Here is a 24023-nt window from a genome sequence, read left to right as displayed (position 1 = left end):
ACAAAATATAAAATGTAAATAAAAAACACAAACAATTTTTCCTTTTAAAGTATTTTTAAGAAAAAAAGCAGGGCCTGGGAAGTTCTTCTTTTTTTCCTCCCATGTTGCCAATTCATGTTGTGGCTTTGGTGGGGTAGTGGAAAGCGCATGTCATCTGTGGGTGGCAGTGCCCACTGTGGGCAGGCGGGGCCTGCTTCTCTACTCGAAGGTGACCAGGTTTGAATTCTGAGACGGAAAGTGGAGGGTGAATAGGTCCTGGTGAGTAAGGTCAGCTTTTCCTCTGCTGTCCAGTCATCCTCATCTTCTGCTTCTTGGTGTCAACATCATCATCCTCATCATCCTCAGCTACCCGCTTGCCCGTGGGAGCCTCGGCTTCCTCATCTTCATCTTCATCTTCATCTTCATCCTCTTCCTCACCGTCACCTTCTTCCTCCTCCTTCTCTTCCCCCCCACCTTCTTCCTCTTCTTCATCTACCTCATTGTCAGCCTCCTGCTCCCCATTTTCCTCATTTTGAGCGTTCCCGTTGGCAGGTGCATCTCTTCCATTCTCTGCCTCCTCCACAACTTCCTTTTTCTCCTTCATGTCCTTGGTGGTGATCTCGGAGCTGGTGTCCACTACCGCATCTGACATGGTGGGGCACGCCGGTGGTCCGATGCTGCGAGTAAGGAATTAGTTTAGTTCGAGGACTCTGGAGAGAAAGCTGCCGGAGTCCGCGTCTGAGGAGGTGGTGGGCGGCGAAGGTGGCTGCAGGGAGCACGGAGCACGACCCCAGGAACAATGCAAAGATGGCTTTTCGGAGCAGCCAGTGGACTCTATCACTCTCTTACACACACACTTTGTGTGTGTGTTTGTGTATGTGTATGTGTGTGTGTGTGTGTAGTCATCTGTATATGTGCATTCTGTCTCTGTAGGAGTAGGTGTTTGTGGACAAAATGAAAGGATTCATAGTGAATGCGTTAGCCTGGGGATGCTATGTAGGTTGGAAAGAGATGAGAGTAGAGTTAAGCAAAAAAAAAAAAAAGATAAATCAATGTATAAAAATAACTACTCAAGGGCTGGAAAGATGGCTCAGTGGTTAAGAGCACTGACTGCTCTTCCAGAGGTCCTGAGTTCAAATCCCAGCACCCACATGGTGGCTCACAACCATCTGTAATGAGATCTGATGCCCTCTTTTGGTGTGTCTGAAGACAGTGACAGTGTACTTATATATAATAAATAAATAAAACTTTAAAAAAAACTACTCAAAAATAAAGCTGTATATGAATAAAATCCCATCTCTATACATTAAAAAGTATATACTGTGTAATGGGTTGAATAACATCCCCCCAAAAGACATCCCCTTATATGTATCCACTAACTTGTTATGAATTCATTTGGAATAACGATCTTTACAGACCTAATTAAGGCAATAATCTTCATTTGAGGTTAATCCAGATTATATATGTACCCCAAATTTGATGGCTAGTTCCTTATAAGACACAAAAATCAAGGGCACAGAAACAGAGGGAAAGGCCATGTCACAACAGAAATAGTCTAAGAGTAATACATACATGAGCCACCAGAACCCAGAAGGGAAAAAAACAGAATAAATTCTTCTTTAGATCCTCCCAGGGAAAAAAATGCTGAAAACTTGAATTTGAACAAGTTGAGGGAATAAATCTCTGTTGTTTTAAAACCAGTAATTTTATGTCCTTTGTTATGACAACCCTAAGTAACTCTTATAGACAACACACACACACACACACACACACACACACACACACACACACACACACATTATCCATCAGTCAGTATATTATTCTGCTGTATGCCTCAGAAAATTAAGCATAGGAGCTTAAATAAATAGAGATAAGTTTTTCTAATATAACACTGCAGATAAACGGAGACAGTTCTTGGCTGATAGGGTGACTCATAGATGTCATTTACATGCAGGTTTATTCCATAATTATCCATCCTGTTTTATAAGGACTTCTTTTAGAAAGCCACAGAGAACTTTCTTCTTTTCATCTCATTGGTCAGAGATGATGTCCCCATGCAGCAATAAGACATACAATGCATTGCATTGTGTTTAAATGTGTGTTATATTCTTATCTGTTTTGTATTGCACATATGTGCACACATGTGTCTGGGCGTGGGTACACACACATGCCATGGCATGCCTGTAGATAGAGGTCAATGGACAGCATCCTGGAGTCAGTTCTCTCCTTCTACCATGTAGGTCCTGGGGATTGAACTCAAGTCATCTGGCTTGATGGCAGGGATATTACTCAGTGAGCCATGTCTGGGACTTAAGAGTTCGCAATTTGAGCCAGTGAAATTGCATGATGAGTTAGATAAAAAATGAGGCCAGAGAGGCACCATCAATGCACAAATGGAAAATGAAGCTGGCCTCAATTAAAAAGAAATACACAATATAAATTAATTACATGGAAAGATTGTAAAGTGGAATCAAAAAGGACTTCAAGAAAGACAGTGTCGATAAGATGTTGAGAAAGAGATGAAGGTGTGCTTGCAGAATTCAGGAAATGTGGTTAATAACAAAAACAAACAGAGATCCAAACCATACTTGCAATGTTTACAATGGATTGTAGGTTATAATGACTGAATTATAATGTAAATTCAATGATTGTAACAGATGTACCACAACAGTCAGAAATGTTTCTAGCAAATATCCAATAACATTTTTTTCAACTTAAAAAATAAGAAAGAAAGAAATGGTTCTAGCAAGAGAAAAGTTGTAAAGTGTGGACATTATTTTGTATGGAAACTGTACTTCCTACCCAGTTGTGTTGAGATTGTGCCATTGCTTGGAAAAACGAAGTCTTCTTTGAAACACTGAACATCACCTGGTGGCGGTGTTGGGCACCTTTAATCCCAGCACTTGAGATACAGAGGCAGGTGGATCTCTGAGTTCGAGGCCAACCTGGTCTACAGAGTGAGTTTCAGGACAGCCAGGGCTACACAAAGGAACTCTGTCTTGAAAAACAAAGCAGAATGAAACAAAGCAAACAGACACAAAAGGAACCACCAATGAACAAAAGAAAGCAAAATGATGATAAAACTACCCAAGTACCAAATGTTGGCATTTTTTCCATGATTTAAAAAAAAAATCTTAAAAAATTAAAACAAAGTATTTTGAAGTGTTCAGAACTAAACCTGAGTTCAAAGCCACCCTGGTCTGGTGAGTTTCAGACCAGCCAAGAATGTTTCAGGAAAAAAAAAGTTAATTATTCTTGTGAGCTGGACTGATGGCTCAGCAGTTAAAGGGACTTGTTGTTCTTTCAGGGAACCCAGGTTCAGTTCTCAGCACCTACATGCTGGCTCACAGCCGTCTACAACTCCAGTTCTGGGAGGATCTGATGCCCTCTTTAGACTTCCTTGGGCAATAGGACAGTCACACATGCAGACAAAACACACACACACACACACACACACACACACATACACACACACACACACACAGAGAGAGAGAGAGAGAGAGAGAGAGAGAGAGAGAGAGAGAGAGAGAGACAGACAGACAGACAGACAGACAGAGGAGGGAGGGAGGGAGAAATCTAGAAGAATTTAAAACACCACTGACTTGAAAATTATAAACTATAATAGATATTCCTATATTAGAAGCAAGAACTCTGGAAACAGTTTGGGAAATATATAGTACTGATTGAGCAAACACAGAACATAAAAGGAAAAAGAAGAGAGGCATAGGAATGGTAGTGAACTGAGGGGGGAGGGGAAATGCCTAAAATAGAAAAAATTCAGCGGCTCAATTAAAGGAAACGCTTTGGAATAAAGGAAGACATGGATCTGTGGCTTTCAAAGGGTATGCCTGTTCAAGGGTAAAGCTGAGCAAACTTGGTAAACATAATCTACTGCTGAAGTTACTCAACCTCAGTGACTTTATTTAACCTTAGAGACAGCCATAAAGCAAAGCTGGGACAATTGCAGGAAGGCTGTAGGCTGCACTGCAGGTCACTCAACCGGTACATACTGTGCTTTCAGACTTCTGAAGGAAAGTGGGAACTGCTAACTTAGAGCCAGCCGAGATGTGTCTGGATGTGCTTTAAAAAGTGTTTTAAAACATAAAAGAACAGTGGAGTGTGTTGGTGCACACCATTAATCCCAGCACTTGGGAAGCAGAGATAGGTGAGTTTATACATATACATACGCACACACATATACACATACATACACTTATTTATACATACATACGTATATGTATGTATACGTATTTGAACTGGAAAAACTCGTCTGCTGAAAAGATTCAGTTGACCAGGAGGACCAGGAGATAACATAAAGTAAAAGACTCAAGGAATCTGACAAAATCCAATTGCCAGAAGAAAAAAGAAGTGTAAGTTTAAATTAATGATCAAAAGCATTATAGAGGAATAAAAATAAAATAGGAAAAGGTCACCAAGATTAAAATCTACTAATCCCGGGTTAAAACAAAAGAAAAAAAAAACCATTAAGATGGTAAAGAGAATTTTCAATGATAAAATATAAATCTCCATTGATATGAGCTGAGTCATTGTGTTCTCTCCCATAAAACTGCCTGTGTTGAAATCCTAATAGCTAAAATGATAGTATTCGGCAATGGTACCATTGGTATTTAATTAAATCATTTGCTCACAGGATGAAACTGGTGGCCTTATGAGAAAAACATTCTTAAAAAGGTTTTTTTTTTTGAAAGTGTGTCTTTGAGTCCAATATATCATCCACACTCCAATATATATTATCAATGATCCAGTACTAGATGTACAGCAGAGCTAATTCTTGCTTCCATGCTTTCGACGGAAACAGTGAGGTACATTATGAACTTGGAATATGTACATACAACACCCTTACCAATCCAACTGCCACAGACTGTGGGGTCTAAATAAACTTATGTTGCAATGCAAAAGTGAAAGTGGTGCCGACTTTAACTGTACGATGTCACTAATTATTCATATTATGGCCCATTCCAGAGACATTACAATATGTCTTAGGTTCAGTCAAATGAATATGGAATTAGAAATGAGGGATAAAACATAAGCAAAAAAATGTTAATAAATACCCAAATGAAAAAAACCATAAAGTATATATTTTCTGACTGCAATATGATTTAAACTTATTAATAACAAATTTCACCCACTTTTTTTACAGCCACTCCTTTCGTCTGTGAAAAATGCTCTAAGACCCACAGTAGATGTCTAAAACCTCAGATATACTGTATTTTTCTGAACTCTCTAGATACAGTATTTTTCCTATGCATACACAACTATGATGAACTTCAATTTATAAATTAGTGCAATAAGATTACTTACAGCAAGAAATAATAAAATAGAAGAGCATACTGCAATCAAGTTGCCAGCAAGCATGACTACTCACTGCTAGTTAGATACAGGAACTGAAACACTGTAGCCTGATAGCTAAGATGGCTAATTAATAAATGAATAAAAGAGAGCCCAGTCGCAGTACGGTGCACTGCACAGAGGGATGCATCCCAGCCCAGGAGGAATGGACAAAAAGTCATAAGATTTCATGAAGCTGTTCAGAATGGCATAAATTAATATGGTGGAAAAATTTTCATTTAGCATTTTTCCACCCATAGATGACTAAAGCAGTTGACTGAAAGTTTGGAGAAGAAAACCATGGCCAACAGATAAGTATAAGACTTCTAAAACGCTAAAGGGGCTGTTAGCCTAAAAAATACTTAAAAAGTAATGAATACAATCTGTGTAATGAAGAACTGTTAAAACAGCTAAACCAATAATCAGAGAAAACAGTATATCTTTTTTAATTATTTATTTATTTAATGTATACAAGTACACTGTCCCTGTCTTCAGACACACCAGAAGAGGGCATCAGATCCCATTACGGATGGTTGTGAGCCACCACATGGTTGCTGGGATTTGAACTCAGGACCTCTGGAAGAGCAGTCAGTGCTCTTAACCTCTGAGTCATCTCTCCAGCCCCTCATTTCTCTCAAACACCTGAGCGTTAACTCTGTCTTCTCTTGAAAATTTGACTTTATGCATTCTTGCATCTAAGTAAAATGTCATCAATTATATTGCCCCCACTTTCAGAACACACAGAACAAAGCTAGTGACCACTACTTTGAACTTTAGGCCGCTTGATTCCATATTGTCAACTGCATCCTGACTGCTCCCCTACCTTTTCCTTTCTCTCTGTCTTTCCTCCATAGATGCCAATTTCTTTCCCCAGTGAGATGACTGACAATCTAAGAGTGCTTAAAAATTCCAATGGGATCTTATCAAGTGGCCTATCTGACCTCATCTCCTAAATACTACCTCCTCTCTGTTCCAGCCTTGCTAGTCTCTTTGATCCTCCAAGCTTACTTTTGCTTTAGGGGCCTTGTACTGGCCACTTTCTGTGCCTGTCTTGTCCCTGCCCCCCCCATGTCTGCATAACTTACTCCCACTACTTTGTTTTCTTAGTTCTAATTACTAGTTCTGCAAATACCACTTTCCTGCAGCTGACATCGTTTGAGAGATTTAAACTTTACTGCTATAATTATTCATATTATATATAGTTAGAAATTTATGAATTGAGAATATTGACAGTTTTCTCCAATGGAGTGGCACTGAACATATCAACCACTCCAGGGTAGGCCTCATGTTCAAGAGTAGTTGGCCAACATACAGATCCCACAGTTTTTCATATGTTTTTATTTAGTTATAGAATAGGAGAATCATACGTTTTTTTGGTTTGGAGAAATTTTGTTGTTGTTTTAGGTTTCTAATTTGTTTTTGGAGAAAAAACTTAAAAGTGGTTTGGGAAGGGGTAGAGGTCTTATGGGAGGGGAAGAATATGATCAAAATATATTTCAATTTAAAAATAAATTTCAATGATAAAAATATAACAACAACAACAACAAAAAAAAGATGATAATAAAGAATATGGGTCTGCATAAGAGGCCCAGTAAAAGACTCAAGGAGAGTAAGACAGATAGAAAGTGTGAAAGGAAGGAAGGAATGAAAGTAGGAAAAAAGTATAGTTTTGATTGGACCTGTCTTCCGCTGACTGATCTTATTTGAACACCGGTCCCAGCTGGTAGCACTGTTTTTGGAGGACGAACCCGTAGAAGGCAGAGCCTGGCTAGGAAAAGGTAGTTTATCAACGGGACTAGGAAAGATAGGCAATATAATTCACACATGCCCCCCCAGCAAAGATTTTCACGTTGGAAAAAATGCAAAGTCTCGAGAAATGTCTTGCACAACAAAGCACAAATAAGCTACAAAAATAGAAACATATTTTTCAGTTACTATTCCCATATACAGTATATCATAGTGTAAATTAGCACCACACACAATCACAGCCAGCAACACCCTTATATTTACTACTTTTCATTATCTTTGTATTCTATCAGAAATACATCTCACTGTCTCAGTCGGGGTTCTAATGCAGTGAAGGGATACCATGACCATGGCAACTCATATAAAAAAGAACATTCAATTGGGACTTGTTTACAGTTTCAGAAGTTTAGTCCATTATCATCATGGGAATGGTGTTAGGACATGAAAATGAGCAGACTGGCATGGTGCTAAAGAAGGAGCTGAGAGTTCTACCATCTGGTTTCAAAGGCAGCAGGAAGAAACAGACCCACTGGGCCTGGTTTGGACTTCGGAAACCCCAGGGCTCACAGACTTCTTCCAACAAGGCCAATAAGGCCTCCTAATCATTCTACGTAGTCCCCGTCCCTGAGAACTAAACATTCACATACATGAGGCTACGGGGTCCATTTTTATTCAAACCACCACACACACCTTTAAACCTTTCACTAGCCCTGTAAGGTGAAGGAACTGAGGCTTACAAATGATACAGCTGGCTTCTGAGAACACAAGCCAAAAGAAAAAAACAAAACAGAACAAGATAGTTTACAGAGGGCTGGGGCAGGGTAGCAAACATTTATAACTCCAGACAGTTTACTTTTTTTATTACATTGTGTATAACATTTCCACCCCCTCAAGTAAATAGAAAGTTCATTAGAGAAGTAGATTTCTATTTAATTTTGATACATAAAATTACTCAGATGTTTCTATGGTCTTTTTTTTTTGTGGTGGGTGTATCACAATGAAACTTTATCAAGATGACTTTAAAACCAATAAATGGAAAAGCACAATAAATACAACAGTAGTCTTTATAAGAATGCACAATTGGGGCTGGAGTGGTGGCTTTGTGGCTACTCTCCCTGAAGTGCTGATTTCAATTCCCAGCACCTATATGGTTGCTCACAGCCATCTATAATGGGTCAGGTACCCTTTTCTATCATGCAGGCACAGATGTAAATAGAGCACTCGTATACATAAATAAATAAGTCTTTTCATTTTATAGTGAGTCCTTTCTCTGTTCTCTTAATTTATTATATCATAGGTGAACATGACTTCCTTGTACTCCTTGGGGTTTTGTTTTGTTTTGTTTTGTTTTGTTTTGTTTTGAGTCTATTGAACAGCATTCCAAAATAGGTAGAAACTCAAAGTACATCACATTTCCATTAGGCATTACTCCATTTTCATTTCTGGCACCACGAGGAAAAACAAAATTAGATGATAGGAGAAGAAAAAAAGTAAAGAAAAGGGAGAAGATAAGATAGAAAGGGAGCAATGGAGGGTGGGAGAGAGGAGAGGAAACTAACTCACTGCTCAGTCTAGAGGATACAACTCAGAGAAGTATTTTAGAAGAGAGCCAAATAAATGATTTAAACAAACAAAGAATAGAATTTTGACTAAACATGGCATTAGGTAGCAATAACTCAAACACTCTGTTTTCTAGCCAGGGAAGCATTACACAAATGTTCCAAAGAAATGTGAAACACTTGAACCAATTGGTTGAATGTATGAAAGTTATGGTCCCAGCAGTAGGTCAAGAACATTATAAAAGCAGCTGAACTGGCTGTTAGAACGGCAGCAAATTTGCTTCAACTTGGATATAATGGAGCAGAATATGTTGCCTGAAATTAAATGCGGGGAAAAACATCCTGAGAATGGAATGAAAAAACACTAAACCGTGGCTACAAATTTCTTAATTTAAAACATATCACAGAGTCCCAAGAATCTTTATTTTGGAATATTCTAGATTCTGCATCCTAAATGCTATGACTCAGATAATTTTCTTTTGGTAAAGAAGGAGACTAAATAAGAGTGATGTGCTTTAATATCTGGCCACAGTATTCTAATTTCCCCTCTTACTTAACAGATATTTTTGCTAAGCTAATCAAGGTTGCTCTCTCTAAAAACTTAGATCCAATAACTACATAAATCATTTCAGCAATCTCGCTTAGATTTGCAACTAGTTTAAATCAGAATCGGAAAGATATTTGAGTCCATTCAGGAGAAATCAAGGGGCCATTTCTATGGATACCATGTAATACTAGGTAAATATTTAGAACAAATACTGCTGAACAAATTATGCCACACATGAGCATTTTTATAATTCTTACCAAGATAATCGCTCACTTTGCACCAAATGAAATTACCCAAGGCACCCATAGTTTTAAAAATGTGTTTCCTTGTTTAATATTTTTCCAGGAACAAAATGATTATTAGAACAAAATCAAGATACCCATTAAGGGCACACTCATAATTTTCTTTTCCAAATTTCTAGTAATTGTACAATCATCTAGGTGACAAAGAAATTGATCATGTTTTCCAGTTGGATTTTGGACTGTGCAGGACTAATACTGACATAAAATTAAATCTTTGCTAAATTGGCTAAGAAAACCTGTGCAGTGCAACCTAGCTAAAAGATTACATAGACAACACAGGCCTCTGATGAGATTTAGGGGAGATATGAAGGTATAGGGAGAATCGAAACTCTACTAATATACTCCTTTATATTTTTAGGTTTAGAAGGAGAGACATCACAGAAAGAATACCCAATATTATCTGACATTTCTAAGTATTTCCAGTCATAAGCAATCAGCAGAACGACAAAGGTGAATATCCATGCATAAATGTGCTATACAAATTAATACTTAGAAATAACTTTTAGGAAGTTATAGAAAAACATTCCTTTAATAGCATCACCTCCAAGAATGTCACCTCTTAAACAAACACTAAGGTCCAAAAGCCAATAAAAATCAGAATTTTTCTATGATAATGAAAATTAAACATACCATCTTATACAAATCAGTTAAGTGCTCTACCACTAAACACAGTGGCCCAGCCTTTAATCCCAGCACTAAGGAGTCAGAGGCAGGCAGATCTCTGAGTTCTAGGCCAGCCTGGTCTTCAGTGTGTGTTCCAGGACAGCCAGGGATACACAGAGAAACCACAAATGCTGCCCTCTTCTGGTCCCTGCTTTGTCCTGTTTTTGTTTTGTTTTGTTTGTTTGTTTGTTTAAGTGGATCTTGGCATTTGAAGAAACACAATAATTAAGTTTATCTTATTGTTTTAATTTTTTATTTTTTTTTATTTTGAGAGGTATAATATTTCCTCGTTTCTGTCTTTCCTTCCTCTCTCAAAGCCTGCTCATACCTTTGTTCCCTTTTGAGTTCATGGGCTCTTTTTACAGAAGTTATTGCTACATGTGTGTGTGCATGTGCATGTGAGTGTGCATGTGTGTGTGTGTAAAAGTTTCTATTTAATATTTTTTTAAAAACTTACAATGGGTTTTGCCCTTCTTTTCACCTGTTATATTCAAATTGAATGTATCATTTTCTAAGTAGGATTCTTAAATAAGTAAGATCGCTGAGACCAAAACAAAAGTTACTGCTTAAAAATGTAAGCTTTTCCGAAACTCAGGATTTCTACCATGGCACTATTTCTGCTTTATTTATTTTATGTCCACAGAGGCCAGAAGAGTGTGTTGGGTCCCTCTTGAGCTAAAGTCACAGTAGTTGTGAATCACCTAATGTGGGTGCTAAGATCAGAACTTGGGTGCTTTGGAAGAGTAGCAAATGTTCTTAATCACAGAGCCATCTCTCCAGCCTCTATTTCTAGTACATGTATCATGTAACAGTGGTTGGCTGGATTCTCATTCCCATGCAACCCTCCCCCTGTCAATTCACAAATTATCCTTCCTGTTGATGGCTTAGGAGAACAAGGCATTTTCTAGTGTAGAAAACTACAAAAATATTCTCTAGCTCTATAGGAAGGAAAATGGTTATTACCTTGAGAACTCAGGAAAACACTTAGCAAGTTTGCTCATACTATTTTTTCTTCTGGGTGTTGGTACAATTAATATGGCTGAAAAATATGCCAAAGTACCAGTTAATGAATTGAATCACTCTGAAGCTGTCCAGATGTTGAATAGCACTTTGCCCTTTGTGCAGTACTCACCTGTACCCATTACTAGTAGCTTGGAAGAATCCAGTGGACAGTTATCCAATGTGTAAGTAATGTCCAAGGGTATTAGAGCACAAAATCAGAATCCAAACAATTGATACATGCTGAAGTAATGATCCAAAATCTACTTAGGTAAAAATAATAGAAAGTTTTGTATTTTGGTCTACAAAGATCTCTTCTGCTTAGAAATAGGATGCTTAAGCTTTGTTGCATATATAGCAATATATGAATGTAACCATAAAACAAGTCCATTAAATGCTGGGCAGCATTCTAAGACATGTGTTTGCTAGTAAAAGAGCATTAGATCTGGCCTGGAGAATTCTGTCTAGAAAAGTTACCACTCACAATAAAATAGGTGGCTTCATCTCTCCTTTTTGTCCCAGGAACAAGGAATGAGGACAGATGTGAAACGTATAGACAGCTTCCAAAGACAGTGACCCAGATGAGTGAGCAACTCAACCAAAAGCACGAATTGTTATAAGAAGGGAAAGTAACTGACTTGAGACATAGTGGACTCGGGGGAGTCCACTGCTACACTCGAACAGCCAGACTCTGGGTTTCAAGGCTTTCTGAAGAGCTCTAAAACCATTGGCCTGATACCAGAGGACGGAAAACACAAAATGTACGCAAGGGTGACCACTTGGTGGAGATGTTGTGAGCAATTTCAGTACAAACAAAAGGTTGGACTACGTGGCCTTTAAAAGGAGAGAGGAATTGTCCCATTTCCAGAACAGTTTTCATGAAGCTACGTTCTGTATCAGCGTGATCAAGACTCTCCTTTGTCTTGGCTTAGGGGTGATTTCTATCCTTAAATTCTCACTTTCTGCCCAGCCCCAAGCCAGAGCTTTTTATTTCTCCATTTCTCCTTACACCGGTTCACTTTTGCTCACAACTTTGCTTAGCAATTTCTGTTTGCCTTTAAAATGCCTTGTTCTCCTAAGCTATGAAAGAGACGCAACAGGAAGGGTAATTTGTGAATTGACTTGGGGAGGGTTCCAGGGGGATGTTGAGCCAGCTGAGCATCATTTCCTGGTTACTGATTAAAGAAGGAATTCTGACATTCAGCATTTAAGAGCTTCTATGAGCTTAGAAAAAGAGTAGAGGGGGTGCAGAATCTCAGACCAGTCTTCTAACAGGAATCTAGCACACTGGTTAGAAAAATAGAGACCAAGGCGCCTTGCCTTAAGCCAATATTCAGAAGCCATTTACTCAACTGATGACTACTAGGGTCCTCATTAGGCAAAATTAGTCCTGGACAGGTTCCTGGGAGCTTTTAGTCATTTCCAGATCGAGGTAGTGAAGGTGCCTAGAGCAACCAGAGAAGCTGCTTATTTTTTCACTGGCCTTGGCCCAACCCGTTTAGTACCCATGTGACCCCCCCCCCCTTTTTTTTTTTACAGCCTTGTATTAGGAGAAAACTGGCTGCAGGCCGGTTGCCAGGGACGCCGGCCATTAGCTCTTCGGGGCTGGGGTGAAAGAGGACACTTGGGGGGGAGGGTTTTGTAGCATCTGACTGGCTAGGGCCAAAAGTTCATTTGCATAACTCTCTCAGAAGCTTTCTGATTGGCTAGGACAAGAGGGGTGGCGGTGGGGTGATTCCAAGGGCCTGGAGCTCTGGCTAGAGGACCTTTCCGTTCTGGAGTTACCCGGTGGGTGTGAGTTATGGTGTGGGTGGGGAAGGGGGGGCGGAGGGAGGGAGCTAGGAGGCCCGGTTTGGGAAGTTTGGCCGGCAGGTGCATGAGCCATTCATTACCTGGCAGAGTTTAAGGAATATGTAAGAACAGCAACTGAGAGTCAAGACGCTAGAAGATCTAAACAGAAGGAAGGGAAATGACCTACATGAAGGATGGAGGCCAAAGGGACAGGGATAGGGGCCTTCTCCCAGGCTGGGCTAATTTTCAGAGTGGGATGTCTTTACTAGGCCGTTAGGTTTTCCGTTTTCTGTGAGATGTTAGAGAAAAGAAGGCAGGATTCCAGCATTTAATAACTCAAAGCAATTCCAAGTTTTCATTAGGGTGCACACTTGAAATAGCCAGAGGGTCTGTGTCTGAGAAGAGGTCAAACTACGTTTTAAGTTATAAGAAATATCAACTACTGGAAATCAGGTAATATGTTTTTCCAAAGCTCTCCTCCTTGGATCTCATTTGGCATAAAGGTTAAAACAAGTCTGGACTGTTTTATACTCCCATATGCATTAGAAGTGGTAAAGGTGGAGGTGGGGTCCTTTGATTCATCTTAGCCTATTTCTCCATTTTTCCCTTTTTTGTTTCTTTATTTGTCTGTTTTCTTCTGGAGGTGAGGACTGAACCCCGGGCCTTGCACCTGCTAGTGCACCTCTTCCACTGAGCTAAATCTCCAGTCCCCTATTTCTGTATTTTGAAGGGTTCAGACTCTTCACATAAAATGCCTCTAGACTATGGCAATGCCCTAAGTATTTTACTATGTTAACAGTTAACAGTTTTAGTGCTGTTATCTCATTGAACCCTAATAGAACCCTTTGCATGGCCCACGAAGTTCCTTTTTATTGCTAAAGAAACACGGGAAATTGTTCTTCCACGGGAAACACTCCATTTTGCTGACAAACGAAGGGTGGAAAAGTTTTCAAGTCTGTGCACAAGAAGAGAGAAAGATTATTGTTCTATGTCAGGTTTACACAATGCATCTTTCTCGTCTACATTCTTTCCACTGATCTCTTTAGCTCCACTGGGCAGTTAACATTAATTCATGTTTAAAAGAACAAGGGACGCTGAGTCAGAAGGCTGTCGTTACAAATCAAGTTGGCAGGAGGGGACCACGTCTCAAAACAATAAATAAATAAATAAATAAATAAATAAATAAATAAATAAATAAATAAATAGCATTGGAAGCATGGGTTATGATCTAGAATAAACCAGAGGGAGATTTTCCAGACAGGGTTCAGGGTTACCAATGTCTTTTCTGTCTGTTATCAGCCCTTGTTACGCAGTCAGCTGTTCCTTCAGTATTGGGAAGAAATGTGGTTTTTGGTAGACAATACCATTCCTTCAAGGAAGAAACACTTGCATAAGTGTTTTACCTTGTTTGGGGGCACTTTTTTTTTGTCTTGCAGGGCAATGCTATACTAAACCCCCTCCCAAAAGACTTTAGTGGAAAGAAACTTAAAATTAGAAGCCTGAGTCATATTATCTCGAGGAATGTAAGAGTTGACTGGAGTTTGAGGGATGTAGTAAAGGAAATGAGATGGGGAAAAAGAGTATGGGCTCAGGGCTGGGAATCCTAAAGAGAACTTTAAAGGGTAAAAACTTGAAAGGTAAATCCAGGGCTATGGTACACGACTTAAGCCTTATTAAGTAACCCTTGCTTAAGAACTATCTTTTGAAAGGAGCACTTGGCACACACTCCGGAGAGTTATTGGGTATACTCCCCCCCTTTTTTTAATGATAAGATATACCCAACACCAGTACTAACTTCTGGCACCTTTCCCTAGTCTTTTTGGTAGCCAAAAAGCCACAAGGCCCAAGTTCACACTCCATGCTCTGATCTCTTGGTGGGGAAAGAAATATGGAAATCAGATGACCAGGGTGCTCTTCGTACCTGGCAGCGGTAGTAGGAAAGACTGAGAAAGACCCTGCCAGGAGGAAAGCAAATGCCTCAGTGTCCCCATCCCCCAGCAGCTGACCACGACCTGGACCGTGGAGGAAGCACCGCGTGTCCACGTGCATCCGGCATGTCCTGCTAGCTCTTCTTACATAAGATTCCTAGTATGGAGTCAGGGCCGCTGTGAATCCCTCTTACCCGACGTCTAATAATAAATCGAAGCTAAATTTCCGGACTGCAGCCACTCTAGGTTCGGGCTTGAGGGGCTCTTTTGCAACCCGGACACACACACACATTCCGGTCATCCCACCCGGAAAGTGCGCGCCAAGCCCGCCCAGCCTGCGCGCGCCAGTCCGCCCTCTGGTGTGGACGGCGGCTCCTTGGGCTCAGTGCCTCACCCCTCCCTCCCCCAGCCAGCTTGCTCCGGGTTTGGTGCTGGGGCGCGGCCACTCCATCCTCCCAGCCCTACCCTGCCTTGCCTTGCTGGGCCGCCCAGCCTTAGCCCGGGTATCAGGCGAGAGGCGGAGCCACCCGGCGTGCCCCGCCCCCGCGGTAGAAAGGGCTGGGCGAGTGTTACTCGCGGTCAGGGCTGGGACCTTTTATCTGTGCTGCTGGAGGAGGTAGGAGGAGGAGACATCAGGGGTGGTCCTGGGCGCCTGGGACACATTTCCTGGACTATAAATTGAGCACCTGGGATGGGCAGGGGGCCGAAGCAGCCATCATCACCCATATTCACAGTCCGCTCAGTGACCGAAGCAGCGCCCTTGGGCAGCCACCGTCTGCAACTCAAGCACTGAGAACCAGGGGATTTCGCAGTGCAAGAGGTGGGTGTCCCCGCCCTTTGGCAGCCCGGGCTAATATGGTTGCTTTCGCTTAGGTTTTAGAAGGGGGAAACCAGAGAATCTGGGCTAGGGAGATTATTTCTCCTTTTTTCTCAAAGGTCTTCTGCTAGCATTGGAGGAGGTAATACCGGCTGGTTCTAGGGAGCCACCCTGGTGCTTTCTCCGACCAGCAGTGGTCAGGGTGGGAACATAGAGCGGGCAGGGGTGCCGGGCACCCTAATCGGGTGGGTAATTTGTTCTTTTCATCTCTGTCTCCCAAGCAGATCAAGGCTAGACCCAACCACCCACCGTCATCGCGAGCCAAAGCTAAGATCAGCCGCGCATCACGAAGGACTGAGCTGAGACAGAGCAAGAGTTAGAGAGGGCGGAGAAGGATCTGGGAATCCGGTCACACCGGCTTCAAACAGGCTCCCGACATCAACGCTTGAAGGCGGGCATCGCCAGCGGTCTATCTCGGTGTACCAGTGTCCCTGTGTTTCCGCGCCCGCTCGGCCACCATGATGCAAATCTGCGACACATATAACCAGAAGCACTCGCTCTTTAACGCCATGAATCGCTTCATTGGCGCGGTGAACAACATGGACCAGACGGTGATGGTGCCCAGTCTGCTGCGCGACGTACCCCTGTCCGAGCCGGATCTAGACAACGAGGTCAGCGTGGAGGTAGGCGGCAGTGGCAGCTGCCTGGAGGAGCGCACGACCCCGACCCCAAGCCCGGGCAGCGCCAATGGAAGCTTCTTCGCGCCCTCCCGTGACATGTACAGCCACTACGTGTTGCTCAAGTCCATCCGCAACGATATCGAGTGGGGAGTCCTGCACCAGCCATCATCTCCGCCGGCCGGGAGCGAAGAGGGCACCTGGAAGCCCAAGGACATCCTGGTGGGCCTGGGCCACTTGGAGAGCACGGATGCGGGTGAGGAAGATCTGGAGCAGCAGTTCCACTATCATCTGCGGGGGCTGCACACCGTGCTCTCCAAACTCACCCGCAAAGCCAACATCCTAACCAACAGATACAAGCAGGAGATCGGCTTCAGTAATTGGGGCCACTGAGGCGGGGCTGTCCCCGCTGCCCAGCACCCTCTTGGGTCAGCTCTACCACCCCTCTCTTTCCTCCAAGCTATTTTCTTCCTGGTTGTGGGGCGCGAAGGGCACACTGTAAAGTTGGGCTGTGTACTTGGTGGGGTTTGTGTGGAGAAGAGGTCCTCATCGCGAAAGCAGAGGAAAGTAGTCGCCAGAGAGGGGGGTTCAAAGACCCCCGGAGGGGGCCTACTCTGTGTTGGTGGGAATGGAACTGGGCCGATGTCCTTCATTCAGCCTGTGCCTTTCTTGGGGTTTCTTTTCTGTTTTTCTTTCCGGAAGAGAAGGGCCTGAGAAAGGGCCATGCCAGGGCACAGCGCTGGGTTGCCACACTTGGGAGGGCAGCTTCTAGCTGGGTGCTCGGGGGAGGCGGGGCGCAGCCTCCTGCCCGCCCTGCTTTGAGCTGCAAGAGGAGGCCTTGGCGTTGCTAGGATTGCGTCAGTTTTCCTGTTTGCACTATTTCTTTTTTGTAACAGTGACCCTGTCTTAAGTATTTCAGATCTCTTTGCTTTGAAACTTCGTCGATTCCATTGTGATAAGCGCACAAACAGCATTGTTGGTAACCGGTACTACTTTATTAATGATTTTCTGTTACACTGTACAGTAGTCCTGTGGCACCCCATCCCTTTCACGCCACCCCCCCCACCCCGTGTGTGTAAACTGGCGATGTGTCAGCCAGAATGAAGCTTGCCGCTGGGCCAGCGAAAATAATAACATTATTGTGCGAAAGTGGATTTATCTAAAGTGGAACCAGCTGACATTCTATCTGTCGTATGTAGAATGATGAAGGGTTCCACTGTTGTCATATGTCTTGTTTATTTAAAACTTTTTTAATCCAGATGTAGACTATATTCTAAAAATAAAAACTCAGATGTGTTAACTAAACTGAACAAGTGTGTGTGTGTTGCTCTTTAATCCACCAATGAGTGGTCAGATCATTAGGAATAAAGTTCCTTTATTTCGTTGACATTAAATATTTTCTCGGATATTTCCAGGTGGTGTCCAATCATCTCTACGACTATTTAGTTTGGACAAGTAGCTACTGGAGAAGCTTTTGTTGCAAGTCAGTTCCAAGATGGGATCAAATATCCCAAGAAGTTCATAAATATTCAAAGTATCTGAAAGTACATATAGTATCTTTCAGCCAATTTGGCTCACCTATTGCAATATTTAAGTGAAAGTTTGAAGCCAAAAATGAAAGAAAAGTGAAAAATTAGCAACCTCAAAAGCAAAACCAAAAAAAAAAAAAAAAAAAAAAAAAAAAAAAATCCTAGCTAATAGCATATTGCAAGTCTTTATTTAAAAAGAATGTATTTAAGTCATGGGTGATAATTTTGAAATCATGAGCGATATAAAAATTATAGCATAAGCAATACCCATCATCAGTACTCCCCAAGCGTTGTCCAGCTTTTCAGTGACCCATTCAGCACTTGTGGATAGCAGATCAAGGCTGCCTTAAGTCTCTTAGGAATGCCTTTTAAGATAGCATCCCTGGGAGGTGGGGGAGCAGGTGAAACAACTGTTTGCATTTTCTTTATTTCTTTGGGGTGGGGGATACATGCCAGGTCAACCTCAGTTTTTTCCGTCAGAAGCCATGGGCGCATTCTCTAAATTCATAGGACCTGATTTTAAAATACACATGACTTTGCAGTTTTTTTTAAAAAAAAATAACAACTCTGTGCGCGCGCTCTTTTGCGCATACACATTACAGGCCGGGACACTTCAAGTCCATTATCAGCATTTCGCAGCTAAGGGGGAAAAAAGCGGGGGGGGGCGGGGTGGGGGGGAGGTCTCCAGACTGGGATGCCTGCCTGTTGCCAGCGAAAGTTAATCGTTAATATAAGATAAGCACCAAATGTCAGCGTTACCAGCACTTGTTTTCTCTTCCCTTTGAAATATCAAACTGCAAACAAAAAATTTAAAGGCATCTGTACAAGTCATGAGGGTAGAAAGAGACAAAGACTGTGGTGCTAGAAAATTGTGCGTATAAATCATCTGTCCCTCCGTATTGTAGATAAATTTAACTCTGGTACCACACTTGAGGTCCAATATAAGGCTTAAAATGTTTTTGTGGGCTTGCCGTGGGGGTTGATGTGATGATAAACAAATATTAATATTTGGGAGATTCTTTAGGTACCAGAGAAAATCACTTTTAGGTTTCTCTTTTACTCTAAACATATTTTGTGCCTCCATTTCCTTTTCTGCTATGTATTCTTTATGAAAATATGAGGCTTTGGGAAAATGTCTACTGCTGGAAGGAAAGTATTACTTTTAAATAAGATACAAAACTGATTCCTCCATTTTCCCCAAAGTTATAAGGGAGCGTCTGATTAAAACCAAGTGAGAAAGTGATGGTAAGGACTTTATGAGACACTGAAACGTGTGTTCAGAGAAGTCTGGCGGAATAATAGCGCACACTGAAGTATATTCAACTAGCAAAATATTACGAACTTCATTTTTTAATTTTTAGATATTTTCATATAAGTATGTGTGCATATGCTAATGAGTCTCAACTAATGTTAATATGATTTGCTGTTAAAGAACATTTGAAAACAATTTTTTTACATAAGAACTCACACTTAAACTTTTGAGAAACTCCTTTTTTGCTCCCCCACCCCCACTTCCCCCAGCTAGTTTCCTGCTTTGCTCCTGTGGAGAGTTTCACATTTTATATTTATCTCTTCCTTAGCAATCTACCTAGTGTGGTCCTATTACTGGTGTCAGAGACATGTCACAGCAATTGGAATCATTCTCTGACCAATCTGAAAATATCTGGAGTTGGCAGGTGTTAAAAATTGAAAGTTTAGCTCATCTGCATATGTCTTGTTTTACTTTTAGTTTTGAACAAAAAATCATTCTTAACGAGTGTTTTCACGTTGCCATCTCTCTCTGTTTTATTTAATATCCCCAGGATTTTCTTAAATGTTCATACATAGCTCTAGTTCATATAGGGCTGGACTTTTATACCGTAAGCCTTTATAAATAAATTTATCTTTTTATGGGTTATTTAGTAAATTTTACCCACCAGTACACCCTCCCATGATTTGTTTTAAAGAAACATTAAATAGAAATAATGAAAGGAGCACCTTAAAATTCTGGAGATGAAGTTTTTTGTTTTGTTCGTTTGATTGGTTGGTTTTGTTCTCAACTAATAAAAGCATAGACTGATAGGTTGGTCTTTTCAAATAAAATGCTAGGGTTTTTTTCTGTTGAAAAGTTTAAATTTCAATCAAAAATGAAATGCTTTATTTACTGTGATCATTTGAGTTAAAAATTAATTTTCTCAAGATCATGTCCACTTTAAAAAATGGCTCAAGGGAATGAAAAGGTTGTTCTTTATTACTCCAAATACATGACCTGGGCCTCTAGGTCATATGGAGTAGTGTAGGACACACTGAGAGAGGAAGAGAGTTTATTACCAACAGCCGTTTCTATTTTTCTGAGTTTCATGATAATTTTTTGAGATTGTAATTTGATTTCAATATTTTCCCCCTTTACCCTCCAAATCCTCCCATATACCCCTACTATTCTTAAAATTCATGGCCTTTTTTAAAATTAACTATTATTAGATACAAGTTGTGTGTGTGTGTGTGTGTGTGTGTGTGTGTGTGTACATATATTCCTAAATATAACATGTTGAGTCCATTGAGTTCATATAATGTTACTTGTATTATGATTTCAGGGCTGACTGACACTGGACAACCAACTGATGTGCTCTTTCATGAGGAGTGCCACCTCTCCTGTCTCCAACTTTACTCAGTTTTCTTAAGTTCTCTATGTTGGGTTGAGGACTTTTCCCTGACCACTTTGACATGTTTGTTGATGTCATCTTTGCTCAGTTCATGAACAACTGCTTTTTTAAGTGGAAGCCAATCCCTCCCCTTGCTTCATACAATCATTTCCCCTACCCTTGACCCACCACTGTAGAGGGACTTGACACTGTCTCTTGCCACTGTCTGTGGAGCAAGGAGTTCTTAGGGCCAATAGAATGCTCAGAACTCATGACCCTGCTTCTGGACCACAGTATGGATGCTTAGACTACCAGGATTCCCTGTGCATATGACCCTAAGCACATTGTAGGTTGTTCATAGACACCAAACGTGGGTATCCTTCCCAATGTGCTTGGGCTGTATGTGTTTGCACCCGGGGCTGAGGCATGGCTGAGCTGTGTAGAAAGGACTTGAATGCACATACAGGGCTTTCCGTAGCTTTCTATCTAAGGTCTTCTTCATTGCAAAGCAGTTTTTGATAGGAAGATAAAAGAAGTAGGGAGAAAATTAGGCATCCCATTTGTGCCCTTGACTTGCCTTCCTCTTGCCCCTCAGGAAAAGGAGTGAAGGCACCAGAAAGGAAAGGGGACAAAAGTAGAGTGAGCTTCCAGGCTTCTGCAGTTTCGACAAATGAAGAGTTCACAACTTTTCTCTTCAGTTCCCCCATTACTTAGGAATCCCCTTGCTTCATTGAAGAAAGATGCTTAATTTAGAGAATACCAGATAAGGCAAAGTAAACTTACCTGTGTACACAGAGCTTCCCTATGCATCAGCCTGCCAGTGGCTGCTGCAATGTTGGTCAATATAGCAAAGCAGTTTCCTTATGACTCGGATTGACATGTCTCCCTTGAAACTGAAGATTCCACTTCTCCAGTTTTTCCATCCTTTTATATTGAACTAGATGTTTTCATTTTTATGTCAAAGGTCTCCCTCCAGTTCAAGCATAAAAGTTGTGCATCTGTCTCAATAAATTCCAATAAAACCACGACTATTTTTTTCAGCCTCTTCTGTTTTGGTATGTTCGACTTTAAAAGAGCATTCATTCTTTTGTATGCTTTCATGGTTTGTTATGTTTTATACATTTTATTGCTTTTTTCCCCCTTTGCTTCCCTTGCTAGCAATTTCAACATATCTACCACGGTGTCTATCATGAAACTGTTAAAAAAATAATAATATTAGAAAATCCTCTTGCCACTTAGGAACATCTTTTTGTTTGTTTCTTTTGTTTTTCCAGACAAGGTTTGTCTGTGTAACAGCCCTGGCTGCTCTAGAACTCACTCTGTAGGGCAGGTTGGCCTTAGTGCTGGGATTAAAGGCCTGCACCACCACTACTGGCTTATAAACAGTTTTTAAAGTTATAAACATCTTACTAAATGGCAGCTTTCTCGTCTTGAATTGTCAAGGAAAAGTGTTTTCTAACACTGTAGATAGGAAAAGATGGGAAAATGCTAGCAAAGCAAAGAGGTCAGTTTTATTTGTTTAGTACTGAAGGTTGAACCCAAGGCCTTTTTGTATATTTTGTTTTGAAGTAGGGTCTTGCTAAGTGCAGGCTGACCTTAAACTAGGTCTTTAGTGGCAGCAGACTGTGAACATGTGCTTGTTCTGCCTCAGTCTCTGGAACAGCTAGAATTGTAGGCTTGAATCACAAGGCCTGGCTCACTTCTTTATTCTCGAAAGCTAATCGAACAATGCTGAGGGCGGGGCATTTTCTGAATTCTAGTTTCCTTCTCCATATCCACTTTCCTAGTACTGATGCAAGCACGTCTATCTGGGAGTCCTCGGCTAACAGTATGAACTGGATGGGATTCATTTGAAATCTTCAAAAGCAACAAACGAACTTTGTAGTCCCTCCCCCACCCCTTTGAATACCACACTGCTGAGGTAAAGAATGCAGTAGCTTGTGGGTGAGCTCAATAGGGCCAATTAAAGCCTGACTACACTTCCACCATGTTGAAATCCTCACAGAACTTGCTATGTCTTTGGATAATGGCCCTTTTTTTTCCTTAGCAGACATCTAATTGAGGAGATTTCCTGGTTGGTAGTTAAGGAAAGAAGCAAATGGAAGAGCTATGGTACTAGTTCCAACCCAGATATTTAAATGCTTTCCAATCGTTCACATGAATTGCTAGTATAAGTCTTTTTTTTTTTTTTAAATAATAAATACATTGTGAAATAACACATGTGTTTTCCAGAGGAGTCAAAGTATGTATAGAATGTAAGAAGTGAAGTTAGTATGGATTAGTCATTCAAAAGAAGGTGTAGTTCTTCATGGTATCTAATTAGAATTCCAAACTGCAATTTATAGATGCTTTAGGAATGTGTGTGTTAAGTAGTTGGTAATTTCTTCATATCTTAAATAGCTGAAGAACAAGTGCCAAACATTTAAATGATTTACTTCAGTGCTGGGGGTTTGGGGAATTCTTAGACCCAGTAGCTAGTATATTTAAGAGCATAAGAAATGTCTGCTCTCAGTTTGGTCTCATGTGAAATATGGGAGGCATCAAGAAAAGAATACCTCATTTCTTTTTATTTGTTGGCTTATTCATTTGTGTATAGTGTACTTTATGAATGTGTACATGAGGGTGTAGGGGAACATGCATGCATGTGTGTGTGTGTGAGTGTGTGTGTGTGTGTGTGTGTGTGTGTTCTTGCACGAGTACAAGCACATGGAGGCCAAAACTCAATGTTCAGTATCTTCCTTTATCACTCTGCACCTCTTTTGTTTTTGAGACAAGGTCTCTCACTGAACCCAGAGCTCAACAATTTGGCAAGAGCAGCTGGCCAGAGAGCTCCAGGGATTCTCCTATATTCATACCCCAAGAACTAGTATTACAAATATGGCACTACAAATGCTCATGAAGTTCTTTCTGGTCATGTATTCTCTGCAACAATCTTTTCATCTCCTATCAAGAGGGAGGATCTGTTTCTCCTCCCCTTGAATTCAGGCAGGGCATTATTAAAACCTTAACTAAATACATGGTACTTTTACTCTCAAGACCAGGACCTAGAAGATCTTCTAGCATGACATGCAAAGCTGTTTCTCCAGATGTTTGCAATCCAACTGCCATGCTCATAGGAAGCCCAAGCCACATGGAGAACTGCCCAATAGGTACTCCAACCCTCAGTTCTACTGACATTCCACCCAGCAGGATCAACCACCAAACACATAAGCAAGGTATCAAGTTGATTCTAACCATCTTCCACCCAGTCTTTAAGTCTTCCCAGCTGATCCCAAGTAGAGTACAGGCAAGCTGTCCTCATTGAGCTTTGCCCAAATTTCAGAATTGTGCGCAAATATTTTTGGTTTCTTTTTTACTGCCACTAAATGGTTTGTTATATAGTAATAGATTACTGGAATAAAAACCTTTTGTTTTTCAAGCTTAAAACCATTGAGAATTAGAATAGAATTCTTGGGATAGAATTGATTTTTACCACATTTACCTAAGAAACAGCTTAGGATAGACCAGAAATATTTG

The 24023-nt window shown here is 41.0% G+C and overlaps 1 protein-coding gene and 1 pseudogene across 4 annotated transcripts; one reads left to right on the top strand and one right to left on the bottom strand.

The window, feature by feature from the left end:
• Positions 1–345: 345 nt before the first annotated feature.
• Positions 346–631, bottom strand: LOC308415359 (prothymosin alpha-like; annotated as a pseudogene). Its single transcript has one exon. The product of its transcript is annotated as a prothymosin alpha-like (transcript).
• Positions 632–15463: 14832 nt separating this feature from the next.
• Positions 15464–17661, top strand: MID1IP1 (MID1 interacting protein 1). Of its 3 annotated transcripts, none has more exons than XM_080909805.1 (2): positions 15464–15479; positions 15962–17661. In XM_080909805.1, the coding sequence occupies exon 2, from the start codon at positions 16199–16201 to the stop codon at positions 16748–16750; it is 552 nt and encodes a 183-aa protein (XP_080765931.1). In that variant the 5' UTR covers positions 15464–15479; positions 15962–16198; the 3' UTR covers positions 16751–17661. The 3 variants fall into 3 exon arrangements, with proteins under 3 accessions (XP_080765931.1, XP_080765929.1, XP_080765930.1); XM_080909803.1 differs by lacking the exon at positions 15464–15479 and adding an exon at positions 15486–15683 and having other exon boundaries at positions 15965–17661; XM_080909804.1 differs by lacking the exon at positions 15464–15479 and adding an exon at positions 15486–15683.
• The last annotated feature ends 6362 nt before the right edge of the window (positions 17662–24023 follow it).

The sequence above is a fragment of the Micromys minutus genome (genome assembly GCF_963924665.1).
Source record: "Micromys minutus genome assembly, chromosome: X".
In the NCBI taxonomy this organism is placed as follows: Eukaryota; Metazoa; Chordata; class Mammalia; order Rodentia; family Muridae; genus Micromys; species Micromys minutus.
Note: the sequence above shows the minus strand (reverse complement) of the source record. Positions and strands in the feature narration are given on the sequence as shown.